Raw genomic sequence first — 25,122 nt, 5'->3', positions numbered from 1 at the left:
CATTGGGCTATTTCTCGCTCCATCCAGTGCACCACGACTGGTATACTTAAAGGCCATGGTATGTACTATCCTGTCTGTGGGATGGTGCATATAAAAGATCCTTTGCTACTAATGGAAATATTGTAGCGGGTGACGGTGTCAAATAGACCGACATCCAATAGCTGATGATTCATAAATCAATGTGTTCTAGTGGTGTCGTTAAACAAAACAAACTTTATGGTTACCAAATTATTGGATCAAATGAATTAATTACTTACAATGAACAACTATACGATGCAATCAATAACTTGTTACAATTACAATCGCAAACAATGACTATTAATAAAACAAAACATTAAATTTGCAGTGTACTATTTTCAATTTACTATGTAAGACTTTGTAGGCCTATTTAAAAAAGAAGCTGAATGACACTTTTGGTAGAGTTTACCTCAGAGCCGGCTTAAGGATCCGCGAGGCCTGTAGCACAAACAACAGCGGGACCTCCTTCCCAAGATATATATTTTGTAACCCTCTCATTTATGGGTTTTTTGCGGGTTTTTTGTGTTTATGTTTACAAAATGCACACATCACCTCGTGACCCCCTGAAGCGTGGGGCCCGTAGCACGTGCTACTTGTGCTACTAGGATAAACCGGTTCTGGTTTACGTCAGTACTATAATGATTCGGGGAATACTTTCCCCGAAAATTTTGAAAACTGGAAATGCAATATCTTGCATTCTACAAATAAAATTCACCCCGACAGAATGATTGAAATACATGGTGATAAGTTTTCAGGCCAGCTCATGTTGCCCGAATGTCGCCAAAGTTTTTGCCCTAATGAGTATATTTGCTCCAGCACATGGGGAGGGGGGGGGGGGGGGGCATTTGACTTACCTATCCTGCCTGTGAGAATGTGCGCATAAAAGATCGTTTACTCAGGCCCGTAGGAATGATATCTGGAGTTGGGGTCATCAACTCTAGTGTGTATGTGTGTGTGTGTGTGGGGGGGGGGGGGGGGGCACAGCCATATTTGTAACTACATCGAGTAGGTAAAAACAATCCCATACATTTCCGCCCTTCATTCAGTTCCTACGAGCCTGTTATATAGTGGGATTTTTCTAACACTATGTCAGGATTATCCAATATTTGATATTCGATAGGGAATGATTCATAAATTAATGTGCTCTAGTGGTGGCATTAATTAAAATAAACTTTTAACTCTGATTTTCGTTGATGGTAAAACGATCAGATTTATTATCAGATTAGATGATGGTCGTTTATGGCTTCTATTTAAAATATGTATGCGAACGAACGCGCGCGTGTGTGTGTAGCACATAAATGTATTTTCGTGTTATAACTATGTTCCTGGATATAGCCTATAGCCTTGATATTGACGAGACCGAACACTGCACCATGACAAAACCGTACACCAGATGTAAAACTGTCAAGACAAAATCGTGAACCGTGATCCCTAACAAGTTTTAAAACGTTTACAACTCGGATGCACAATGTTAATATTGCATTCTGGACTATGGCATCGGGATATTCAAACAGTATTAGTAGCAGCAGCCGTAGCGACGAAGACGACGTCTTGGTCTGCAAATGTTCAGAAAGACATACGACTAAATGCAAGAGAGTGACTACCAAACCAGAAGAAAATGTCATGGATCAAATGGATGCTGCTAGTGAAAGTATGGAGAAACATGAAGACGGCGAACTCGTGGATGAACCTGCAGATCAAACGGATACTGCTCGTGAAACAGATCCTGACTATGATGATGACTGCTATTTGAGACATTACTTGTTCTGTTATCGTCCGGAAATGAGACATTTCTATGCTCGGATGCCGACGTATGCTCGGTGGCCCATCCAGATGAGGCAAAAACCAAAGGAACTTGCCAAGACCGGTTTCTACTACACGGGAGACCACGATGCCATCACGTGTTACTGTTGTGGACTTCGCGTCTACCGATGGAACAAGACAGACGACCTAGTGATGGAACATTATAGATTCTTTCCAAGATGCCCCTGTGTGAACAATGTGTTCAGACATTAAATTTTGTTTCAGACACGTGTGAGATACTTGAATGCTTTTGTATTAACTATGTTTTGTCATAAATTTTGTGTGCGATTTTTTCATGTTGTATGTTGTAAATAAAACTGTGAATAACAGGTTTTGTTTTCTTATTTATGCCGTGTGTCCCTGAGTTGCGTCTTTGGACGTGTCCCTATAGCACAGACACTGGTAGAAGGTAATAGTTTGGTCATGATGTTTTTTGGGAGTTCGCACGATAGAACGATGATATTTGTGCTTGGGAGGAGGGACACTTGTCATACGTATCACACACATTCAAACTAACACTCCTGTACCATCCACTCCCAAGCGAACTAGCGATGAGACTAGACGTTGTTTTGTGTGCTCTCAACCTACCCCCCCACCTGGGGGGATTGATGGCTAGCTACGGCTTGTTGTTGGAATACCGCGTCGCGTACACCGGGTCACGAGCAACCGTGACCTTGGTGTACGGAGACGCGGTTTCAAACAAGAGGAAGAGGACAAGGAAGAAGAAACGTGCGCCAGGGACAGCTCAGGCGGGGACAAAGCTGGTGGGTCAACCGCCAGCGGCGGTCCCGTCTGCGTCGCTGCCCCCACCACGACCAATCCAGACGGAGCGGAAGGAGACGACTCGTCAACCGACCGCACCGACCGTGCAGAAGCGGAAAGAGGAGCATCCCAGTGCACCACGGCCCGCATCACCTGTTCTCGCCCGTCGCTCATCAGCGTCGAGACCCCCATCCACGGGGGACTCCGCGATGGCGACATTGGATGTTGGAGTTGCCAAGCGGAAGGCCGTGACCCCCCGGGGGGACCAACCAGCCAAGACGCGGCCTTCTGCTTCCGCCAGGGACCAGTGGCAGCTCTCTAAGGCGAAGATCAAGAGTCAGTACGCCAAGTACGTGATCGGTGACGTCTCGGATCCCTACAAACTGCCAGGCGGGATCCAAGAGGAAGAATTTAAGACCTTCCCGGATGGCAACGAGATCGCCATCCATCCTGGGAATCTACGGGGAATCGGGCAGGTACTGGTCATCACCTCGCACCGGGAGGGATTGTACAGCCATGAGATCCTCTACAAAGAGATGGACAATCACACCGTCCACAGGATCATCAAGATCATCGCCGGCGCCCAGTACCTCCCACTGGCCCAATGCCTATGGGCGCACGACTTCAGGAAGTTGGTGCCCCATTTCAACGACAGCTACATCATCTCGTCCCCGTAGACGCCAACCTTAACTAGGACAGGTAACCTCCTTTTTGGGCTTTGTTGGACTCTAAACATTTTTCGATCGAGCTTCCAAATTCTTATGTTTATTTTTTTATAAATAGTCCAACGCATTTTACTTTGGCGCCCATTCAATTGCTCAAATCACCTTAAAACCTTTTCGGCCGAGCAGTCAAACTTATTTTTGAGTTTAAATTCTTAGTCCGGACATGATGATAGGTGCAGTTATTCTCCGTAGACATAGGTGACCTACTTAGAACGGCCCCTGACCTACCTAGACTGACACGAAAGAGTATAAAAAGGCTAGATACGGTTTAATTGTCATTCGCTCGCCGAAAACGATTATTATTGGATCTACTACGTCATTGTTATTCGTTTGTGATATTTCGTCATTGTTAGAAGAAGATTCATTTGGATCATTGTGAGAGATTTTGTCACTGTTAGAAATCGACTGGATCAAGACTTGAAAATAGTAAGTTAATTTTCTTATACTGATTTAGTTTGAAGATCTATGTGTTTGCAGTGGTGGACAACGTTTAACAAATGGTACTTTTTGAAAATCGTTCTTTCTTCAAACACGGTGAAATAAATAACAATTTTACATTGAAAGTGTTCTAAAAACGGAAGCAGTTGTTCTTGTATGCAACGTCATTCAAAGACTGACGTCATTCAAACATTATAAACGTGTTATACTCTCACCCCTGTTGAGTCGTTGTCTCTATTAAGTCGTGTCATTTAGGATTTCACCTCTTTTTAAAGTACCTACCGTTTGTTTACGTTCTAAGTCTGTAAGATGTGTAGACAGTCAAATAGCTAAGAAATTTTTATGTATATCCAATTATTTGTTACCTTAAAAAATAGCTTTTTTCTACACATGAACCAAAATAGGTCAAAAACACATGACCCGTATGACAATTAAAACATTTGTAGTTTTCGTAATTTATGGCGATCATGCCCAAAATATCTATCGAAGTGTCGTCTGTATGTTTATTTTTATGCATTAGTGAGTGACGTCAGTAAAAATGTGAGGTCACACGTCAATCGTTTTTTCATGCAAGCAAATATGGGCGCTAAAATTTGAAAACGTAAACTAAGATCAATACAGTTTTAAAAATATGGATATTACTACAATATATATATAGTGAGTATTATATTTGAATAAATATTTTTAAATCATACACTTATTTCCTGAAAAAAAATATTTGTTTAATCTAGAGCGTTGACCTTGCAAATAATACACCTGGCGTTGACAGGATAGCGGGCGAATCGTAGGTCACGTAAAGGTGGTTCAGTCGAATTGTTAATAACAAATATATGCGAATGTGCCCTGATTAGTGTCATTGACAAGGCATCATACCCATAGACCTGTTATTTTTTTTTTTTTTTTTTTTATTTTTTTTTTTTTTCTTGAATTTTTAAAATCAAATTATCCAATTCTTCTTTAATTTGTCTTAGTCTGTCCCTGGAAAAAAAGAAATAGTTTTTCAAATGTGATGCTCTCAAAAAAGTTAATATTCCTGAAAAGCTTAATATATATATGTAATAATTGCACGATACTCAGTTTAATACCATTTTATAAAATCATGTCTAGACATTGTAGTGGTATAGAGAACATCCCCTCACCCACTCCGACTACTTCTGACGTTCCTATGACAAATATCATCCACTGGATATTAATTATATGAAAGACAACAAAAATAAAACAGCACGGTTTTACAAGAACAGTCAGGTAGTGTGTTTTTTAGTAAACATACTTACATATCAGTGTTTTTGGGGGGGGTTAAAAGATCCCTCAGTACCGGGTATGTAGTGACTGCGGCAGTGAGGGTGGCGGCGGCAGTTGGTGTGGTGGAGGCGGCGGTGGTGGTGGTCGGCTGCTGCGGTGGTGGTGGCGGTGGTGGTGGTGGTGGTGGTGGCCGCCACATTGGTGGCTGCTACTGCGGTGGTGGTGGTGGCCGCCACATTATTATAAAATTCGTCACTGGAAATATACAAAAATTACATAAAAATACAAGCATTGATCAAAGCTGTGTATATTGTATCAATAACCGAACATCGACGTGTGGAACATAAAACATGGTGTAGAATGTTTTTAAAAATCAACTATGATAATATCGTGAGCTATAAAATAATCTTACCTCCACTGGTCGAGCAACTGCTCGAAATCAAACTGGTCTATTCTGAAAAAAAGATGACATTTATTAGTTTTAACGTGAATGGGATTTTTAAACTCAACTTTTGATATAAAAATAATTTGAAACCAAACATTACTGATTTTAAAATGATACATTTGACATGATTTAACTAACATTTTGCCAAAAATAAAATTTAAAAAAATAATGAAAACAGTAAAGTTGCTCACGCATTATCGCTGAAGCAGTCCATGTTGATATGTTGTAACCAAAAAATGTGTTTGAATTTATGCCCCCACCGTTGACCCGATTTGTCCTCCTAACCCAGAGACCCTGTCTGTATGAACTAGAAACCTCCCAACATCCTGCAAAAATTCCCAAACGAGTAAATCTTTCCATCATTTTGGCGCCAATGTTTTACCATCAATGCGTTTTCTCTCACACGATAGCAAATACGATGAGGAGGATACATTATAAATAAAATATGAACTTGTAAAACTATAGTGCACTGTAATAATATTATTAAAACATTTATTTACTAAAACATAACCGCAATTTTGTTTAGTAAAGGACTTAGTAGGGATCACTAAAATAAAAGAGAAAAAAATAGTATGGAATTACATTGTTTAATAAATAAGTTACACAGTCTACCGAAACAACAATCCCGTCTCTTGATGTTAAAATTTGGAAAATGATGTATTTTGTGTGTGTGCATTAGTTTGCAATGCTGAACAAAGAATGTCAAGAAATATGAAGAAATTTATGCAAACCATATAATAAATTAAATATAGTTTAAACTGAAGACTATTGAGGTGGAATTTTCTTAAAATCATAGACCCGCCTCTATAGTGTTTCAATGTATAAACTAATTCTGTGGAATCGACGTAACGATGTTTGAGTTTTTTTTTTCTGTCGATCCGCAGCCGTGTGAACTTTAACCTCCCGCCAGCTGTTTCTGTGGCACTGTTATAATACTCTTTTGGTGCGAAATTGAACCAGCATGAAACATCGTGTAATATGATGCGTGTGTACATCGTAAAGCATTTCACATAACTGGAACGGAGGCATTCGCGCTGAGCAGGATTATAGACTGAAAAACAGGTCGCTGCTTACACGTAACGTTTTTAAAGAACATGTATCGTCTTTTGGCGTACTTAAAGGGAACGTCAAATTAATATTTTACAACCAAGGACAATTCACTTTTAGATTTATTAAAAATAAATGTTAAAATGTATACAGCAACCAAAACAACGAATAGCGTTGTAACATAATAGGAATATAACACAATCATAATATAAGACAAAGGGGAGGATGTGTGTTTATAGACATCGATGCCGTGAACGTTATGCTCAACGGCTAGAAGGTACTTGTATTATTTTTTAGATGGATCGCTTTGCCATCAACACCATGGTGGATTCTTTTACCAGCAGCGACGACTTGCTTGCCTGGGCTAAACAATATGGGATGGAAAACGACGAATACGTCAATTTAAAACTCGTAGAGCTACTATGTCAGGAAATTAAACACTCTGAAGAAGAAGCCGTTGTGGTGGAGATGGGACAGTCAGAAGAAGCGTTGGAGACTCCTCCGGGTCCCGAGGTTGAAGACTTATGGTCTCCCTTAACACCTGAGGAATACGAGGAATTGATCAAACTGTGTGACGAACATTGGAATCCATCCTATGACGAACTGGCCAGGATTTGTATTGACGACGGGGAATGGCAACCAGAAGAAGAACCTATGGTTACCTCTGAAGAAGCCGACGACGTTAAACAGGGGAAAGGTCTACCATGTTCGTTTTGTAATGCCACGTTCAGAAGAATGCCCGATCTATTGAAGCATAGACTACAGTGTGCACAGAGACCATCGTCGCCACTGCCATCTACATCGTCAGAGCCGCCATTGAAACGCCAGCGTACCATCAATCAAGTTGGAGGGATCGGTCCTGTTGCTGCTGCTACCGCTCCAGTAACCACTGAAACACCATCTACTCCCTACGCGTTTACAAAGAAAGGTACGAGGACGCACAAGAAAACATCGGCAGTCGACACGACCTACGACATAAAGTTTGACGAGCAGTGGAAAGGGAAAAAACTCAAAGATTTACACCACGATCTGCATGCCATGTTTGAAGACGTTCTCAAAGAAGCCACCATCGATCTACAAGGCAGCGACCTTGGACGTGTGATCGTCCATCACGATGCCCTGAATTCACCGATCGTCGTACCCCTACAACCGCTATCCGAACTGAATGCTGACGTCATCTTGGGACACATCGAGAAAGTACTCCAGAGCAACGAAGATTTACCACTGGACACATCTTTCAGCATTCAAGTCGGTACCATACAAATCCCGAGAGGCGGAAGATCAGCCACCAACCTAACTGTTCTGACAGGCCCAAACAACTCGGTGCACATAAAGCAGTCATTGGTGGAAATCGTGAATGACGACGATTTGTGCATGTCCCGTGCCATCGGTGTTGCCTGGGCCAAACTGAACTGCATCTCGAGCAAAGATTGGCAAGAGCTCGTGGGTGGTCCTTACCCCAAGACACCGCTCATCGATTTGATGATGCATCACAAGAAATGCCCTCAATCATTTTATAATAAACTGAGAACCAAAACTCGCCGAGAGCAAAAGACGTTGGCTCTGAAACTGTGTGCACTGGCAGGAGTACCCACCGATCGTCCATGCAGTTTGAATGACATTCCTGCCTTTGAACAAGTCTTGGGATGCCAAATCCTCGTGATCAGTGCCGAACTGGGTAACAAATTCCTGAGAGTGGGTGACCAGATGTCACAGGCACCCAGACTCTTTCTATATTTTGTGGAGCAGCCAACACCCCATTTTCACGCCATTGTGAAGATCACTGGATTTTTTTCGGCGTCCTACTTTTGTCAACATTGTTTGAAACCATACAACGACAAGACACATCATTCCTGTTCTTTGACCTGCATCGTGTGTCATAGCCAGAACTGTCCCGAAACCGAAGTCCAGATGTCGTGTCGTCACTGTCACGTGACCTGTCGATCGCCGGAATGCTTTCAACGTCACAAACAACAAAAGCAAGACAACAAAGGACGCACCATCCCCTCCAAGTGTGAGAGTTTTTGGAAATGTACCATCTGCAAAAAGATGCTCGACAGAAGCGAGAGGGATCCTAAACTCCACACCTGCGGGGAATGGAAATGTCCTTGCTGTAACAACTATGTGGACCAAGGTCATCTTTGCTACCAGCCTCCCAAAGAACACATCGAGGTCCACACAAAATTCATTTTTTACGACTTCGAATGCCGCCAGGATGAATTACTTCAATGCCAGGAAGGTTACCTGCCTAGTGGAGTCTGCCTAACCTGTGCAGGAGACAACTGCAGTCATCAGTCTCGGTGTCAACATTGCCAGCAATCGTGGTGTGGCAAACAACAACACGTGCCAAACTACCTGGTGGCACAGACGGCCTGTGAAGTGTGCAAACACGAACCAGTCACAGAAACATCCAAATGTCATGCATGCGGGTCAAGGTGTCCATGCTGTAACAAACGAGACAAGAAGAAGAATTACCTGAAGGAACCATGTGAGCAGACCTGTGGATTTCGTCAAGTCATCTTTCAAGGCGACGGAGCCCACATTCGGTTTTGCCAGTGGCTGTTCCAAGACGACCACAAAGATGTCACGGCTATCGCCCATAATAACAAGGCCTACGATGCCTACTTTCTTCTGGAATACATGATTGACCAGTCGATGTATCCACAAAAAATCATTTACAATGGATCAAAAATCATGTACCTGCAAGTGGAGAGAGGACTTAACATCAGGATTATTGACAGCTTGAATTTTCTCCCCATGAAGCTGGCTGCTTTCCCCAAGGCATTTGGTTTGACGGAACTGAAGAAGGGATACTTTCCCCATTATTTTAACACCCTAGGAAACCAGAATTATCGTGGACCGTTTCCAGAACCTAACATGTATGGTGTCAATTACATGGGATCCAAGGAGAGATCAACATTTCTTAAGTGGCATACTGAACAACAGGGAATGTTCGACTTTCAGAAAGAGATGAGGGAATACTGTGTCTCTGACGTCGCTGTTCTCAGAGAAGCCTGCTTAAAATTTCAAGCTCTGATGCTGGAAGCCACTGGTGAAAAACAGATCGACCTCGATACCAAAGCGGTCACCTACATCAATGGCATCGATCCGTTTGCCCAGTACATCACCATTGCCTCGGTATGTATGGGCATCTTTCAGAGCAAATTTCTCAAGAAACATCAGCATGTCAAACTTACAGACACCCAGGAAATCACAGACTGGATGACGGTCAATGAGGATGGATCCATCAAGGTGAAACCTGATTTATGGCTGACGGAAGAAGAGTTGAGAGATCGTGGGATGACCATCGTCGAGTCTGAAACTGTACCCAGTCCTATAGCTCAAGTGCCAAGTGAGGGGTACATCCAAAAAGATCAGTTCAGCAGAGTGTCCATCCAGTGGTTGGAATGGGTTCAACACCGAAATCAGAACAAGTACCAGATCCAGCATGCACTCAATGGAGGGGAACATCAGGTACCAGGAACTCATTACCGACTGGATGGTTTCTGTGCTAAGACGAACACGGCCTTTGAGTTCCATGGCTGCTTGTGGCACGGCTGTCGACACTGTTTCCCACACGAGCGTTCTAACACCATCCATCCTAGAACCAGTCAATCCATTGAAGAACTGTATGCCCTAACCTGTAGAAAGAGAGAAGAACTGAAACTGAAAGGATACAAAGTCATCGAAATCTGGGAACACGAGTTTAACCATCTTCAGAAATCCAACCCAGAGCTGAAGCAGTTTGTGAACTCTTTGGATCTTCAAGACCGGTTAAATCCCAGAGATTCATTCTTTGGAGGAAGAACGAATGCCAGCACGTTACACTATAAAGTCAAAGAAGGGGAAGAAGTCAAGTACGTGGATTTCACATCTCTGTATCCGTGGGTCAACAAATATTGCCAGTATCCCGTAGGACATCCTGAAATCATACACAAGGATTTCAAGCCACTGGATCAATACTTTGGAATCGCCAAGGTGAAAGTTGCCCCTCCTAGAAAACTCTACCATCCTGTTCTGCCTTACCGTTCCAATGGAAAACTCAAATTTCCTTTGTGCAGAACCTGTTCGGATCAGGAACTACAAACACCATGCCATCATTCGGATGAAGAGAGGAACATCACTGGAACCTGGTGCATACCAGAAATTCTTAAAGCCATGGAAAAGGGGTACCAAGTCATCACAGTGTACGAGGTCTACCACTGGCCTGAAACAACCCAGTACAATCCAACGACACGTGACGGTGGTCTCTTTGCCGAGTACATCAACACCTTTCTCAAGCTAAAACAAGAAGCCAGTGGATGGCCCGAATGGTGTTTGACAGATGAAGATAAAGACCAATACATCAGGCAATACAGAGACAAAGAGGGCGTACAGCTGGATAAAGATAAAATCACAAAGAATCCGGGACTTCGTTCACTGGCCAAGCTGTGTCTGAACAGTTTCTGGGGGAAGTATGGTCAACGTCTGAACATGAAACAGTCTGCCTTCATCCACGAAAGCAATGCAGACGTTTTCTTCCAGATGTTGGCAGATCCCACCAAAGAAGTTATCGATTTCCACGTGTTGACAGAAACCATTTTGCAGCTCGAATACCAACACAAATCCACCTTCATCCCAGAAGATTTAAAAACCAACGTTTTTCTGGCGACCTTTACCACTTCCTGGGCGAGATTGAAGTTATACAGTGTGTTGGAACAGCTGGACGAAAATGTGTTGTACTACGACACGGACTCGGTCATTTTCGTGGCAAGGCCTGGAGACTATCAGCCCCCTCTGGGAGATTATCTTGGTGAATTGACTGACGAATTGGATGGTCAGTTCATCACCGAATTTGTCAGTGGAGGTCCCAAAAATTATGGCTACAGAACCAATAAAGGCTCAGAAGTGTGCAAGGTGCGAGGTTTTTCCTTAAACTATGCCAATGCACAGCTCATCAACTTTGAAGCTATCCGCGAGATAGTTTGTCACCCACCAGAGATGCTACCCTGACCGTGACGAACCCATCCAAAATTTCAAGAGAAAAAAGGAAGAGAAAAATTTACAACAAAGTGGAAGAGAAAAGGTACAAGATAGTGTACACCAAGCGTGTCATTCAAGACAATTTGGACACTCTTCCTTATGGCTATTAAGGTTCTGTATGAATCATCAAATTCGGTATGAAACATCAAACTTGGTATTTTTCCTCCATTTCAAATTATGTAACATCAAACTTGGTATTTATCTCCCAAAATCAAACTTGGTATTAGTCTCCACACGGTAACTTTTTTTTTTATCGGACTTTGTTTGAGTGCAGTTCAAATTCACTTTTGTATTTTTTTTAAATAGTCCGATACATTTGTGATTTATGGAGTCAATACTCCGTTATTTTAGGCCAGCAATTCAAAATTTGTGTAGAAGTAATCTAAATTCTCCATGCATTATCCCACTCTCCACTCACCTCTTGGACACAAACAAGTTGTGTTTAAGGGGGAAGCTGCAAATTAATGTTTTGGATTAAAAAAAATTTACAATCACAGGTATAGTTCATCAAACTTGTTCCTCAAAATCAAACTCGGTATGAAACATCAAACTTGGTATATTCCCTCCACTACATTCTCCATAAAAACATCAAATTTGGTATATCTTGTTTGAATCTCTCCGACCTCCACGTGGTAAACAAGGGGCAACAGGGACTTTTATATCTCTGGCAAACAGGAGAGAAATATCATAGGATACATTTAGATGTTAGAGGGCCACGTCAGGGCCACTCAGGGCCACGTCAGGGCCACACAGGGCCACACAGGGCCACACAGGGCCACTCAGGGCCACTCAGGGCCACGTCAGGGCCACGTCAGGGCCACACCAGGGCCACACAGGGCCACATCAGGGCCACACAGGGCCACAGGGCAGGGCCACAGGGCCAGGGCCACAGGGCCACGTCAGGGCAGGGCCACACAGGGCCACACAGGGCCACTCAGGGCCACACAGGGCCACTCAGGGCCACGTCAGGGCCACATAGGGCCACGTCAGGGCCACACAGGGCCACACAGGGCCACACAGGGCCACACCAGGGCCACAGGGCCACACAGGGCCACAGGGCCAGGGCCACACAGGGCCACACAGGGCCACAGGGCCACACAGGGCACACAGGGCCACACAGGGCCACACAGGGCCACAGGGCCACAGGGCCACACAGGGCCACACAGGGCCACACAGGGCCACAGGGCCACCACAGGGGGCCACACAGGGCCACACAGGGCCACGTCAGGGCCACAGGGCACCACATCAGGGCCACACAGGGCCACCAGGGCAGGGCCACACCACACAGGGCAGGGCACCACGGGGCCACATCAGGGCCACAGGGCCACACAGGGCCACACAGGGCCACCAGGGCACATCAGGGCCACACAGGGCCACTCAGGGCCACACAGGGCCACTCAGGGCCACATCAGGGCCACACAGGGCCACGTCAGGGCCACATCAGGGCCACACAGGGCCACACAGGGCCACATCAGGGCCACACAGGGCCACATCAGGGCCACACAGGGCCACACAGGGCCACACAGGGCCACAGGGGCACACAGGGCAGGGCCACACAGGGCCACACCAGGGCCACATCAGGGCCACGTCAGGGCCACACACAGGGCCACGTCAGGGCCACAGGGCCACTCAGGGCCACACAGGGCCACTCAGGGCCACGTCAGGGCCACGTCAGGGCCACTCTATAAAAATAGTTGTGATTTGCAAAGTAGTTTAGTTTAATAGATACATTTGTCGCTATGGGTCGTGTCAGAAAAGATTGTCCCGTTCCTGGATGTCAGGCCAAGAATTTGTTGAGACTTCCTAACCATCTGTCTCAAGTACACAATTTTTGGAAAACAGAGTATCATGGTTGACAAAAGAGACATTCGAAGCAGTGAAACCCACGTTACCCAAGAGTGCCATTTCGTGGAGTCCCGAAGCAGTGGTGGATCCCACACGTCCTTGGTGGGAAACACAGAGTTTGACACCATTTGAACCTTGCTCGAGTATGTGTGTATCAGGCCCAACGGGTGCTGGAAAGACTCAGTGGGTATACAGACTTCTGAAGAACCTGAATGGCATGTACGTCAAAGACCCTCCAAAGAAAATCATGTATTGCTATGGCGTGTACCAGACACTTTACGACGAAATGGAAAAGACTGTAGCTAACCTAATGTTTCATTCGGGGTTACCCACGCAGACAGAAATAGAAGAATTTGCCGACGGACAACATGGACTTATCATTTTGGATGACTTGATGAATCACGTACTAGAGCACAAAGACATAGAGCTACTGTTTACACAAGGATGTCATCACAGAAGACTGAGTGTCGTATTCATTACCCAAAACCTCTATGGACAGGGAAAGTCTGCCAGAACCATTGCTCTCAACACCTGGTATCTTGTCCTCTTTAAAAATGTGAGAGATACATCACAGATCATGACGCTGGGCCGTCAGTTGTTTCCTGGCCGTGCTGGTGTTTTGGTAGAAGCATACAGGGATGCCATGAAGACCCCTTTTAATTATTTGGTGGTGGACATGTCGCCCCATGGTGATGATAAGCTGAGACTGAGAACTCGGATATTTCCCAATGAAGACTCCATCGTCTACGTCCCGAGAGTATAAATAGCACTGCACTTTCAAAGCCACGTCAAAATGTCTCAAGTCATCAAGGAGAACCTGATGTTCTTACAGTTCTTGCTGTCTGGCAAATCGACAAAACAGAAAAGTCTGCTGTTGAAACATATAACCAAGGATCAGTTGAAAACCCTGACATTCATCATTGCCAACATATTGCATAGTGACGTTCCACTCTCTAAACAGGCGTTTGAAAAGTTGAAGAAACACAAAAACGTATTACGTGTGTTGGGTGACAAGACCGTTTCTATCAAGAAGAAGAAACAAGTGTTAAGAGCTGGTATCATCGTGCTCGTGCTACAGAGTATAGCACCCTTGTTAAAAACTGCATGATGCAACACGTGGCCAAAAACATTCTGGTGCCTGAAGAAAAATATATACGACTATTAAAAGGACAAGTGATGGATGTCCCACAAGAGGGTCAAGATGGAAAAGGGCAAACACCTCCTACAGTGTACAAACCCGTGGCTGTTGTGAAGACAATGGACCCAAAGAAGATGCTGACCCCAGAGAAATCAATAAAGATGGAAGCAAGCATACAGAAGCGGCCACCAGGAATACCACAACGAAAGCTCAAGAAAATTAGGAGAAAGAAAACATTTAAATGGAAATCATTGTAAAGTGGAATAAAGGTCTGCTCCTTAACCTTTATATCTACTGATTTGAAACGGGAGCAAATAAATGATTTGAAAAATGTATTATGTTGTTATGTGTTTGTAGTAAAAACAGAACACAGTGCCATACCTCCCAACCGTCCATCGATTCGAGCGGGACTTGTGTGGGCTAGCGAAATTTTGGGTTGTTTTTCATTTATTTCTAATTACAATCTCTGGTCTCTCTAGAGACAACTACACATGCAATGGACACACATTGGGTTACACCGAGAGGCCTTAAGGGCAAACACTATAATGTACAATGATTAAAATATGTTAAGGCAAACTGATACACGATAGCTTCGTTGACTATAATATCTGAACAAAAATAATTTTGAATGTCTCTGAGCGACGATCCCGTCGATTTCATAGCAACGTAAAACAAAGCAAAAAGTCCACACGAGTTGCTGTTGGCGTCTTGAAGCACCCTGTCATTGTAATGGGTGCATGTACTGTTTCTTTGCAGAAAGGCTCGAAATTGTCTCTGGTAATATGCTGGAGGCTTTCCAAAACTGTCAAAGAATTCTCCATGGTTAGCACTGTCTAACCATATGGCCACCCAGTGTTGTCCTTTCATGGTCGAGGGTTCTGTATTGACGATGAATCCTCGTGGAAAACGAGTCAGTCGGTGCCGTGGAAGTTCATCTGCAGCATACACTCTGACATGTCTCGTGACCGGATCGGCGTTCAGAGCACATTCCAACTGTAAAGTGTTCATGGTTCTGCATACAAGACGTTCCTGGCTCCGTCGATTTGAAGCAGAAGGTTGTCTTCCGAGTAGATCAAACAGTTGACCGTTTCTGGCAAGGCTTTTTTAAACTGTAAGTCCAGTCTAAGATTACCCCTTTTTATAAGATCCAGGTATCCGTCCTTCAAGTGGTAAGGTTCCAAGGTGAATTGATAGAGAGCATATCCACTTGAGAAATCCTCTCTAGACACGTCCAGTCCTATGGATTCTCTTCCTTCAAACAGACTGTTGTAGGCCGAGATGTACTGATTATTGCCTACGTGCAGAGGTTGAGCCGGTAAGGATTCACCATTCACATACAAGGCAATCGTGTCCAGATCGTACATGGCAAAATTGAATGGATTTTTGGTGTAACTGCCATTCACTGCTTCGGCAGAGACCAGTGCCACCACAACTTTGTTGGGACATTTATTTTGAAACAGGTGATCCCAGGTGAAACTCAGTTGTCCCTTGGGTATAGAGGCCACTTTGATGTCGCTCCTTGTGAAAGGATATTTGGCTTCAGTGTCCTGCAGTGTTTTGGCATGGGCCGTGATGATGGCCGTATTGGGTCGCACTTTGCAGATTCTGAGGTATACGTCTTCGATCTTGACTTTGTAATCAGGATTATCTTCTCCTGCCAACAAACTGAAGGAAGGCCTGGTCCGAAACAGTTTGATCTGTAGATTGACGCCATTGATGAGATAACGTTTGATGTCGAAAAAGTCTTCATACAGCGGTCCTTCCATATCCACGGTGTGACTGGTTTCACATAAAGCACCTCTGTTAATAAGTCCCGAATTGATGCCCGTTATCGGGTCTGAACTGTCTATATCATCAGACGTGTCTTTGTAGTACAGTTGGGATTGCAGAGACGATTCCTTAGCTGTGGACGTGCCATTCAACAACACTTTAAGATAGCTCTTGTATGGATACAGATTGGTCGAGGTGGTGATGAGTTTTCCATTGAGTGTCAGATCCACTTGAGACCACAAACTCTGGAGCCATAGATTGACGGGTCCCACCTTTTCATCTTTTGTCAAAATGCTGCCATCGGCTTTGGTAATTTTGGCTTTCACATGTAGTTTGGTACGTTTCAGGTCGATGTAATCGATGCCTTGTCCATAAACGTTAAACTCCACAGGACTGTTTTCCGTGGTGATCTGAGATGTGGGTCTCGTGTCCTCATAATAGATTTTTTCCACCGAAGTGAATGTACGTGGAAGTTCAAAAATAGATAATTCTTCGGCATGGGCCTCTACTTCAGCTTTATTCATATAGGAAGCCATCTTACTTCTTTTTACTAAAGCGATCTGTCTTCTGCTTTTTCTGATTGCTTCTGCTCGTTGTGTCTCCTTTGCGCTTTCTTGGTGAACTGACTGGTCGTGGTGTTGCTTTCCCTTTTATACTTTTCAGAAGACGTTTCTGTTCGGCCTTAGCTTGTTCTACTACTTGCTGCGTTGGGGAGACCATGACAACACTGGGTGCCGGGGGTTTGTTCTGTTCTTCTTTTTCTTTTTTCCACGTGGGGTCGTAGAGTTCTAGGCATCGATCCACACTGTACATGATCTGACTCTTTCCACCACGTTGAATTTCGAAGTGAGGCTGAAGTTTGCCTTGTGCCTGCAGCTTGTAGAAACGGGTCCACTTGTCCACGTTTGGAACATATAGCTTGTATTGGTCTGACATGTTGCTCCTCTGTAGGTTCTATATGAAATGATGATGGTTTTTGACAGACATCCTATTTATAGAGATCCTGCATATCTCCAGCGGTCCGTGACCACTGACCATACGGTTTTTGCTTTCATCTGATCCAAGTGACTGTTGTTCAAAATGAAGGCTAACAAAGGGGTGTTTTGTTTCAATATACGTTTTCTAGTTCTATTCATCACGGCAGGTGATACCAGCATTTTCAACATGTTCAGATACTCGTTGTTAGACTGTAAAAATCGACGTTTCTGTCCTGCTGTGACGTTAATACGTCCGTCCAGCAACCCTTGAACGATTGCCACCAAGGCCAACATTTGTTCTGTATTCATATCATTCAGTAATCCCAGAGTCATCTGATAATCGTGAATGTTCATCATTATTTTTAAATAATTGTAATGTTTCAACACGTATTGGTCCATGTCTTAAAACCAAAAAGGCTGTGGTTTCACGTGCAGTGTCACCGTCACTGGTCCTGTAATAAATGAAGCTGGATTGCCATCTGCGTCCTGTATATAGATGTCCACGATCTGCACATCTTCCAGTCTCAGGGGTACGTAATGGTAGTTTGGAAACACAAAAGATTTTTCCTTTTTATTCCCTGTCAAACAGATGCGTCTCAGCAAGGGCTTCCTTTCTTTCTCCAACGTGTGAGCTGTGGCAGATGTTGGAACACACGTAAATGTCACGACAGTCTGATTTTCTCGAGACGTCCCAGTTCTGAATGGTGATTTCGGTGGCTGCTACCACCCACTTTTTTCCGAGATGTAGTCGGTCATACAGATTGACTCTAAAAGACCAGTGTGTGTTGTCGGGAAAGTAAGACGTACTGTCTGTACTTCGAATGGTAATGTACTTATCCATGGTGCTTATTCGTTTTGATCTTGGGATTTGGCAGCAAATAACCCAAGCTACTGCTGAGTAGTGCTGTCCACAAGTTAGAATTACCTCGATCGAGAGATAAGTTGATGATACACGTAATCACCACCACGTATATGATGATGATTTGAGAGAAAAATACCGTTTCCGATTTGGCCACACGTTTACCAAAAAATGTCCAGGTATCACCCGAATGACTTCTTGACAGAGGTTGTGTCTCTACAATTTCTTCCATGATAATGAAAAGTCAAACATGTACTGAGGTCTTTTATACTGTCTGATATCGAACAACGTCTGCTTCTGGAATCCACGAATTGTACTTCTTAGGCCAGTGAAGCCATTTCACCAACACTTCTTTCTGTTTGTTCCGTGTTCTCCTTTTCACAATGTCTTGGATACGGTACAGTTGATCAGGATTCTCATTTACCTTCTGAAGTTCAGCTGCATAGAATGTCCCTTCGATGGCGTCACCACCCCAGTCCTTTAATTTGTACAAGTCTTTACCTTGAGACCAGTACCTTTTCTCAATGGTAAATATTTCGCCAGACCATTTCTCTTGGTATTCCCGATCAAAGGTGCCCCGAAGATGACTGACTCGTACTTTATCACCTATGTTAAATGTAAACTTCTTTTTGTGGATTGCCTTTTTAGGTTTGATCAGGTACTGAGACAGACGGACCTCTTCTTCGTTCGTTTGGTTGACACTGGCTGGTGTTTGACCTAACATTCGATGCTTGGTGTGGTTATAGCTATAGACGACTTTCTCTAGAACATCCATGTACTTGTAAGTAAACCGAGCAGTCAAACTTATTTTTGGGTTTAAATTTCTAGTCCGGACATGATGTTAGGTGCAGGTATTCTCTGTAGTTATAGGTTTTCCTAGTTAGACCCGAAGGAATCGAAATTCAGCCAGTCAGAACACGGCCCATTTTCGGTGTCTACTAGTCGGTCCGCGCAGTCGCTGGACGTAACTAAATACTTATTCAAAATTCTGTCCACTTCAAACTCATCCCCCCCACTCTTGTCCTAGACTCAGTCACTGGCAAAGGCCAGAGACTAAGCCCATGACAGGCGTGCGTGAAGCTTTCGTGGCATATATGCACGTTAAAAGTATCAACAACAATCTAAGAAGAAATAGGAAGCGGGGTCGGCCCCTACTACTCTTTTTCTAGACTTTACATTGTTTTATAGTGATACCATCTCGTATCCTCCGGAGTCGGGCCCGTCCGCACCACTATACCAACCCATGACGACTGGACTATACCCTAGTCTGATACTCTACTCGTTCTGACAGATCCGGCTTCTCAAGATCTGTATTTCAGCACAGCACTACACATTCAACGTCTATCGACTGTCAATCTCGGGGTTTTCTTGACGGGATGCAACCCATCTCGTCCCTTTAAGCTGTACACCCAAACGGCCTTAACGAGGCCACTCGCGTGGACATATCGATCGGACTTTAAACGTTTAGATCTGCGTTCAAAATTTTATGTCGAAATTACTTCTTTTTAGTAATATTATTAAATAGTCCGATCCTCTCTTCTTTCTCTGATTTAATTTTGGACTGTCCTTCTAAAATGCTCCAAATTATATAAATATTCGGCCGAGCAGTCAATTCTTTTTTATTTTTGGCTTGTAACCTTTTTTTTTTTTTTCTTTAATTTATTAACTTTTTTACTAATTGCTATTTTCAAAATTCTGCCCATTTTCACCCCCCCCCCCCCCTCCATCCCGAGTCAGGCCACCGATCTTATCGGAGGTCGGACGCGGGATGGGCGTGTTCGAAACCCTAGTGGTATATGGGCACGTTAAACTAGTTATCATCATCATCATCATCATCAATTACTTAAATCGCTACATTAACTACCAGATTCACCAACTAACCTAATTTTTATTATCCCTAGCTGTACAATATTAATACTACGTCGAAAAACCACTCAGAAAAACACCTAGATTACCCAACAAAGCCATAAACTCGCCCAAAGGAAATAGTTTAAAAAAAAAAGAAGCTAACCCCGCTAAACCAAAAAAAATCAAAATGGTTGACAAAAAACAAAGCAGTGAAACCACGCCCAGCATAACCGAAGAAGAAATTCATGTACTAACCCAGGACGATAAAGAGCCAACCCCCTCCCCAAAATCCCCTACCCCACCTCCCAAACCCAGTAAGCCCACCACCACCAGGAAAAGCAGAAAATGCGAAATCGATAAAGAGGCAAACCCGAATACGGAATTCGTCAGCCTCAACCCCCACCTTAAACCAAAGGAGCTGGCGCTTGACCTAGCCCAAAAATCCACCTGCCGCTCCACCCCCGCGACTCCTAGGAGCGCAGTAAAGCGGCCCGGATCCCTCAATCTGAGCCAAGAGGCTAGCCTGTTTTCGGACAGCGAACCAGACGATGAGATGGATATCCATGATATCCATCCTGAAATAACCATTAAAAATAAATTTGATGTCCTAGCCACAAAAAAGCGAGAGTAGCAAACAAAAACAGTAGCATAAAAGGACTAAGGCAAGTCACCATCAATGGAGCAAACCCCCGTCCATACCAGTATGTATACTGGCAAAACTTCCTCAGCAAAACAACAACGAACCCCCTCAAAGCCTTCTACCACACCCAACTAACCAATAGAACGACCTATATTAAAGGGGAAGAAACCACGCTAGAAGCACTGGGCCCATTAATCCTGCTAAAAATGAACCCACAAACCGAAAGTATGGACAACATCGAACTAAAAACGGTAGACAAGGAAATAGCCGAACGTGAAATGGTAACATTCAACTTCGTGACCAGCCAAACTAGCGCGGATAGCAAAAATCGCCACATGCTGATCCAAAAATCCCTAGAAATAGGAAACATGCCCAAAACTTGTCACAAAAAATTAGATTTCACAACTAAACAAACGGTAAATCCAACAACGAGAGCGGACCCCATCGAAGCAACCGCGTCCGCCACACTCGCCAAAGTGGCCCCAAACAAGACTAAACCAAACCAATAGAGCATACCAGCGATACCCACCAACTAAAGCCACAAACGAAAAGAAAGCAAAACGAACCCCGGCGAAAAGCATAAACTTCTTAAAAAACAAAACGATAATAATCACCCAAACTAGAGATAAGATCACCAAACAAGGAAAAAGGGCAGCCAGCAAAACCTTTACCAAAGCGATTACCACTTCTTCCAAAACTATCCCCCCCCCCATCTCTCAATCTCCTTCTCACACGCCATTCCCCCACCCTCCCTCACCCCAACACCCACCCCTACCCAACAACCCACACCAGCCCAACTATCACCACCACCCCACCGACCCCCACCCCTGCCGCCAGCTCAACTCAAGATCCCACCTTCACCGATACCCTGCCACCCCTAGTTTCCACCCCAACCCAAAACCTAAACCCTACCCAAACCCCCGTTGCACCCACCCCTACCTTGACATCACCCCATAACCCACCACCCACGACCCAAGCCAACCCAACGAGCAGCCAACCAACCAAACCCACCAACAAATGGTTGGTTAAACTCCACCCACTCCCCCCCCCCCCCCCCCCCCCAAGAAACGACCAAAACCGCACTCCAGGATGGAAACCCCCAACTTAAAATAGATGAAATTACCATTTGGACCAACGGCTATCTATTAATCACAGCAGATGCTACCACCAATAAATGGATTTATATCCTAGGTCGCCGGCATAAACTTCAAGAGTATGAAATAAAACCCTCTAAATGCCACCACTGCGGCCATGGAGCAAACAAATGCAGACAACACAGGGAGCTTCCAACATGCCACAGATGCGGCCAAAGACATCCTAGAAGCTCCCTAAACTCCCCATGTATGCGACCCATCCAGTGCCCTAACTGCCTTAGCCGGCACATGACCCATGATAGTCGCTGCCACCACTTCCAAAAGGCGACGAGGCAGCTAAATAATACAAAAAAACCCCAAACCAACCAAATAAGCCAGATAACCTATAAATCAAAACCGATTTCATCAACCATCTCATACGCCGAGATGGTAAAAAATAAGGAACAAAGCAAAATTAGTGAACTAACCAGAATAATAGAAAAACTTGCGCAAGAGGTATCTGAAATTAAAAATAATTTCAACCGGACAAACAACTAAAGATTAAATAAAAACTAAATAACTAAAACTAACTCCAGGACCAGATAATGGGAGACAAGTCTCCACACGCCCCAAAAACTAATAACAAACCAGACAATAAAGGCCTTAGTGTTCTCCAGTGGAACGCTAAAGGCCTCCACTCAATGGGACATGGTGCCGAACTCATTCAACTCGTTAGCACCAATAACAACAAGCCTGACATAATATGCATTCAGGAAACCTGGTTAGGAACTGCCCCCCTCCCAAAAAAATAAAACAATAATAATAACAAAATAACAACTAAAAAATTTAAAATACCGGGCTATACAACTTACTATAAAAACCGTGAGAATAGCACTAGAGGTGGACTAGCCACGCTCATTAAAAATACCATCCCACATAGCGAAATTAAACACGAAGCCTTAAATACCAATCTGGAAGTCCTAGGACTTACGGTACTAAATAAAAATATGCCTATAGACGTCATCAATGTCTATAGCCCACCAGGAGCAGCCCACAAACAGCTAACCATAAACGACTACAATAAACTTATTAAGCCAAATAATAACTTAATCCTAGTAGGGGACTTCCAACAGCCATAGCCCACTGTGGGGAGGTCAGCACTCCGACACACAGGGTGACATACTAGAAAACTTCATCACTATTAACAACCTAGTATGTCTCAACGACGGCAGCCCCACCTACTATCACGACCAGCTAGCAACCTCATCTGCCATCGATCTTACCATAACCTCTAATAACATAGGAGCAAATGCCCAATGGGTGGTACTAGATACTCTAAATAGCGACCACCTACCCATACTAACTAACTATAAAAGTAATATAGACTATACTGAACAACAAAAATTCTTACCAAAATTCAAATTTAGTAAAGCCAACTGGGCAGGCTTTACAAGCGACTGCAGCCAAATTAAACTAGAAACTAATATAGATATCGATGAAGCGACCACAAAAATCACCAACGAAATAATTAAAATAGCAGAAAAAAATATACCTAAAACCAAACAACCAACTAAAAATTCACCTGTCAGTTGGTGGACGGACGTAATTCAAGCGAAATGCGGCTTCAGAAACAGGATGCGAAAACTCTTTGAAAAAACGGGTAAACCAGAATACCACGCTAAATATAAAATAGCAAAAAATTAAATAGGTAAACTAATCACGGAAGCTAAACAGGCCACCTGGCAGACATTCTGCGGGGAAATCAACACCAGAACCTCTATTAGAGAAATGTGGAAAAAAGTTCATGCCATACAAGGACAACGCACGATCGTTACAGTCCTCCAAACAAATAAATTAGCCACCACAAATAAACAAAAGGCAGACCTCCTAAGTCAAACATTTAGCAAAAATAGCAGCAACGAAAACTTCCCTAAAAAATTCTTTGATAAACTTAAGAAGGATAACAACCTACCAACAAATGATACTATGATGGATACACAACCTAACACGGATAATCTTGAATTTAATAAACCACTAACACTAATAGAACTAAAAGCGGCCATTAAAGCTAAAAAAAAGCACCGCCACAGGGCCAGATCAAATCAGCTATACTCTACTAAAACATATGCCAGATGTAACCCAAGAGGTAGTGTTATCGCTCTATAACAGAATCTGGGAGGAGGGCCGCATGCCCACAGCGTGGAAGCACGCAGAGTGTTTTAGCCTCCCAAAGGCGGGAAAGGACCACTCCCTCCCGGGGAGTTATAGACCAATAACACTCACGTCGCACTTGTGCAAAACATTAGAAATCATTATCAATAAAAGACTAAATAACTACCTACTAGAGAATAAACTAATTACTAACGTACAAAGCGGATTCAGAACTAAACACTCAACAATTGACCAGATAATTAGACTACAAAATAGCATAAATGACGCCTTCCGCAAGTCCAATAAAGTCCTGGCAATCTTTATAGACATAGAAAAAGCATTTGATATGGTATGGCGCCAGGGACTTCTCAATAAACTAAAAACTAACGGTATTAAAGGCAATATGTTCAACTTCATTAATAATTTTATTCACAACAGATCAATAGCAGTCAGAGTAAACGGACACTACTCACAAAAAAACGAAATAATAAATGGTATCCCACAAGGTTCGGTCCTATCACCAACCTTATTCAATATATTTATCAACGACATAACCAAAGCACTCAATGCCAAAAGTAAAATTAAATCAACCACCCCACTAAATACAGCACTCTTCGCTGACGACTGCGCCATTTGGCGCACAGGCAGAATAACCAAAAACCTATTTAGCCTAATGCAAAACGATATGAATAAATTAAATAAATGGGCCCAGGACTGGGGCATCAAACTTTCATAAACTAAAACAGTCTGCATGCTATTCCATAAGGTCAACTCAGCCGATAATCACCAAATAACTTCTAATAATAAACCAATCCCAAGGGTCAAAACCTTTAAATTCCTAGGAGTAACATTCGACTCAAAACTAACCTTTAGTAACCATATAAATAACATAATCAGACAATCTAAGAATACACTAAACTTACTAAGAGCAATCTCAGGCACCAGTTGGGGGGCGCAAACGGAAGCACTGCTTTTGGTTTACAAAGCATGTATACTCTCCAGGATAGACTATGGAGCCCAAGCCTACAGCTGCGCCGACCCCAAGCTACTGCAAAAACTAGATGTTATCCAAAATCAAGCCCTAAGAACAATAGCCAAAGTTCCACGTAACACTAGCGGCCAAAACCTAGAAGTAGAATTTAAATACCGCCGCAATATTCAACATCTTAACTACCACCTAAAAATCCACTCGCTTAAGTTAGACCACCCAGTTCAGGAACTTACTCCTATAACCACTAAACCAGGGCTAGAATTTAATAAAACCAAAAAGCTTAATGACTCATTTGCCACTAGGGCCAGTAAACTAGAACTAGAAGTCG

The 25,122-nt window shown here is 43.6% G+C and overlaps 3 protein-coding genes across 3 annotated transcripts; 1 reads left to right on the top strand and 2 right to left on the bottom strand.

Moving 5' to 3' along the window:
* The first annotated feature begins 6,777 nt into the window (after nt 1-6,777).
* Nucleotides 6,778-11,472, top strand: LOC121379529. The gene has a single exon (XM_041508174.1). It carries the CDS (start codon nt 6,778-6,780, stop codon nt 11,470-11,472), a length of 4,695 nt encoding a protein of 1,564 aa, XP_041364108.1.
* A 4,017-nt stretch (nt 11,473-15,489) lies between these two features.
* Nucleotides 15,490-16,791, bottom strand: LOC121379528 (uncharacterized protein F54H12.2-like). The gene has a single exon (XM_041508173.1). It carries the CDS (start codon nt 16,789-16,791, stop codon nt 15,490-15,492), a length of 1,302 nt encoding a protein of 433 aa, XP_041364107.1.
* Nucleotides 16,792-18,356: 1,565 nt separating this feature from the next.
* LOC121379527 lies at nt 18,357-18,866 on the bottom strand. Its single transcript, XM_041508172.1, has one exon. It carries the CDS (start codon nt 18,864-18,866, stop codon nt 18,357-18,359), a length of 510 nt encoding a protein of 169 aa, XP_041364106.1.
* Between the last annotated feature and the right edge of the window lie 6,256 nt (nt 18,867-25,122).

The sequence above is a fragment of the Gigantopelta aegis genome, chromosome 8 (assembly GCF_016097555.1).
Source record: "Gigantopelta aegis isolate Gae_Host chromosome 8, Gae_host_genome, whole genome shotgun sequence".
Lineage (NCBI taxonomy): Eukaryota > Metazoa > Mollusca > Gastropoda > Neomphalida > Peltospiridae > Gigantopelta > Gigantopelta aegis.
Note: the sequence above shows the minus strand (reverse complement) of the source record. Positions and strands in the feature narration are given on the sequence as shown.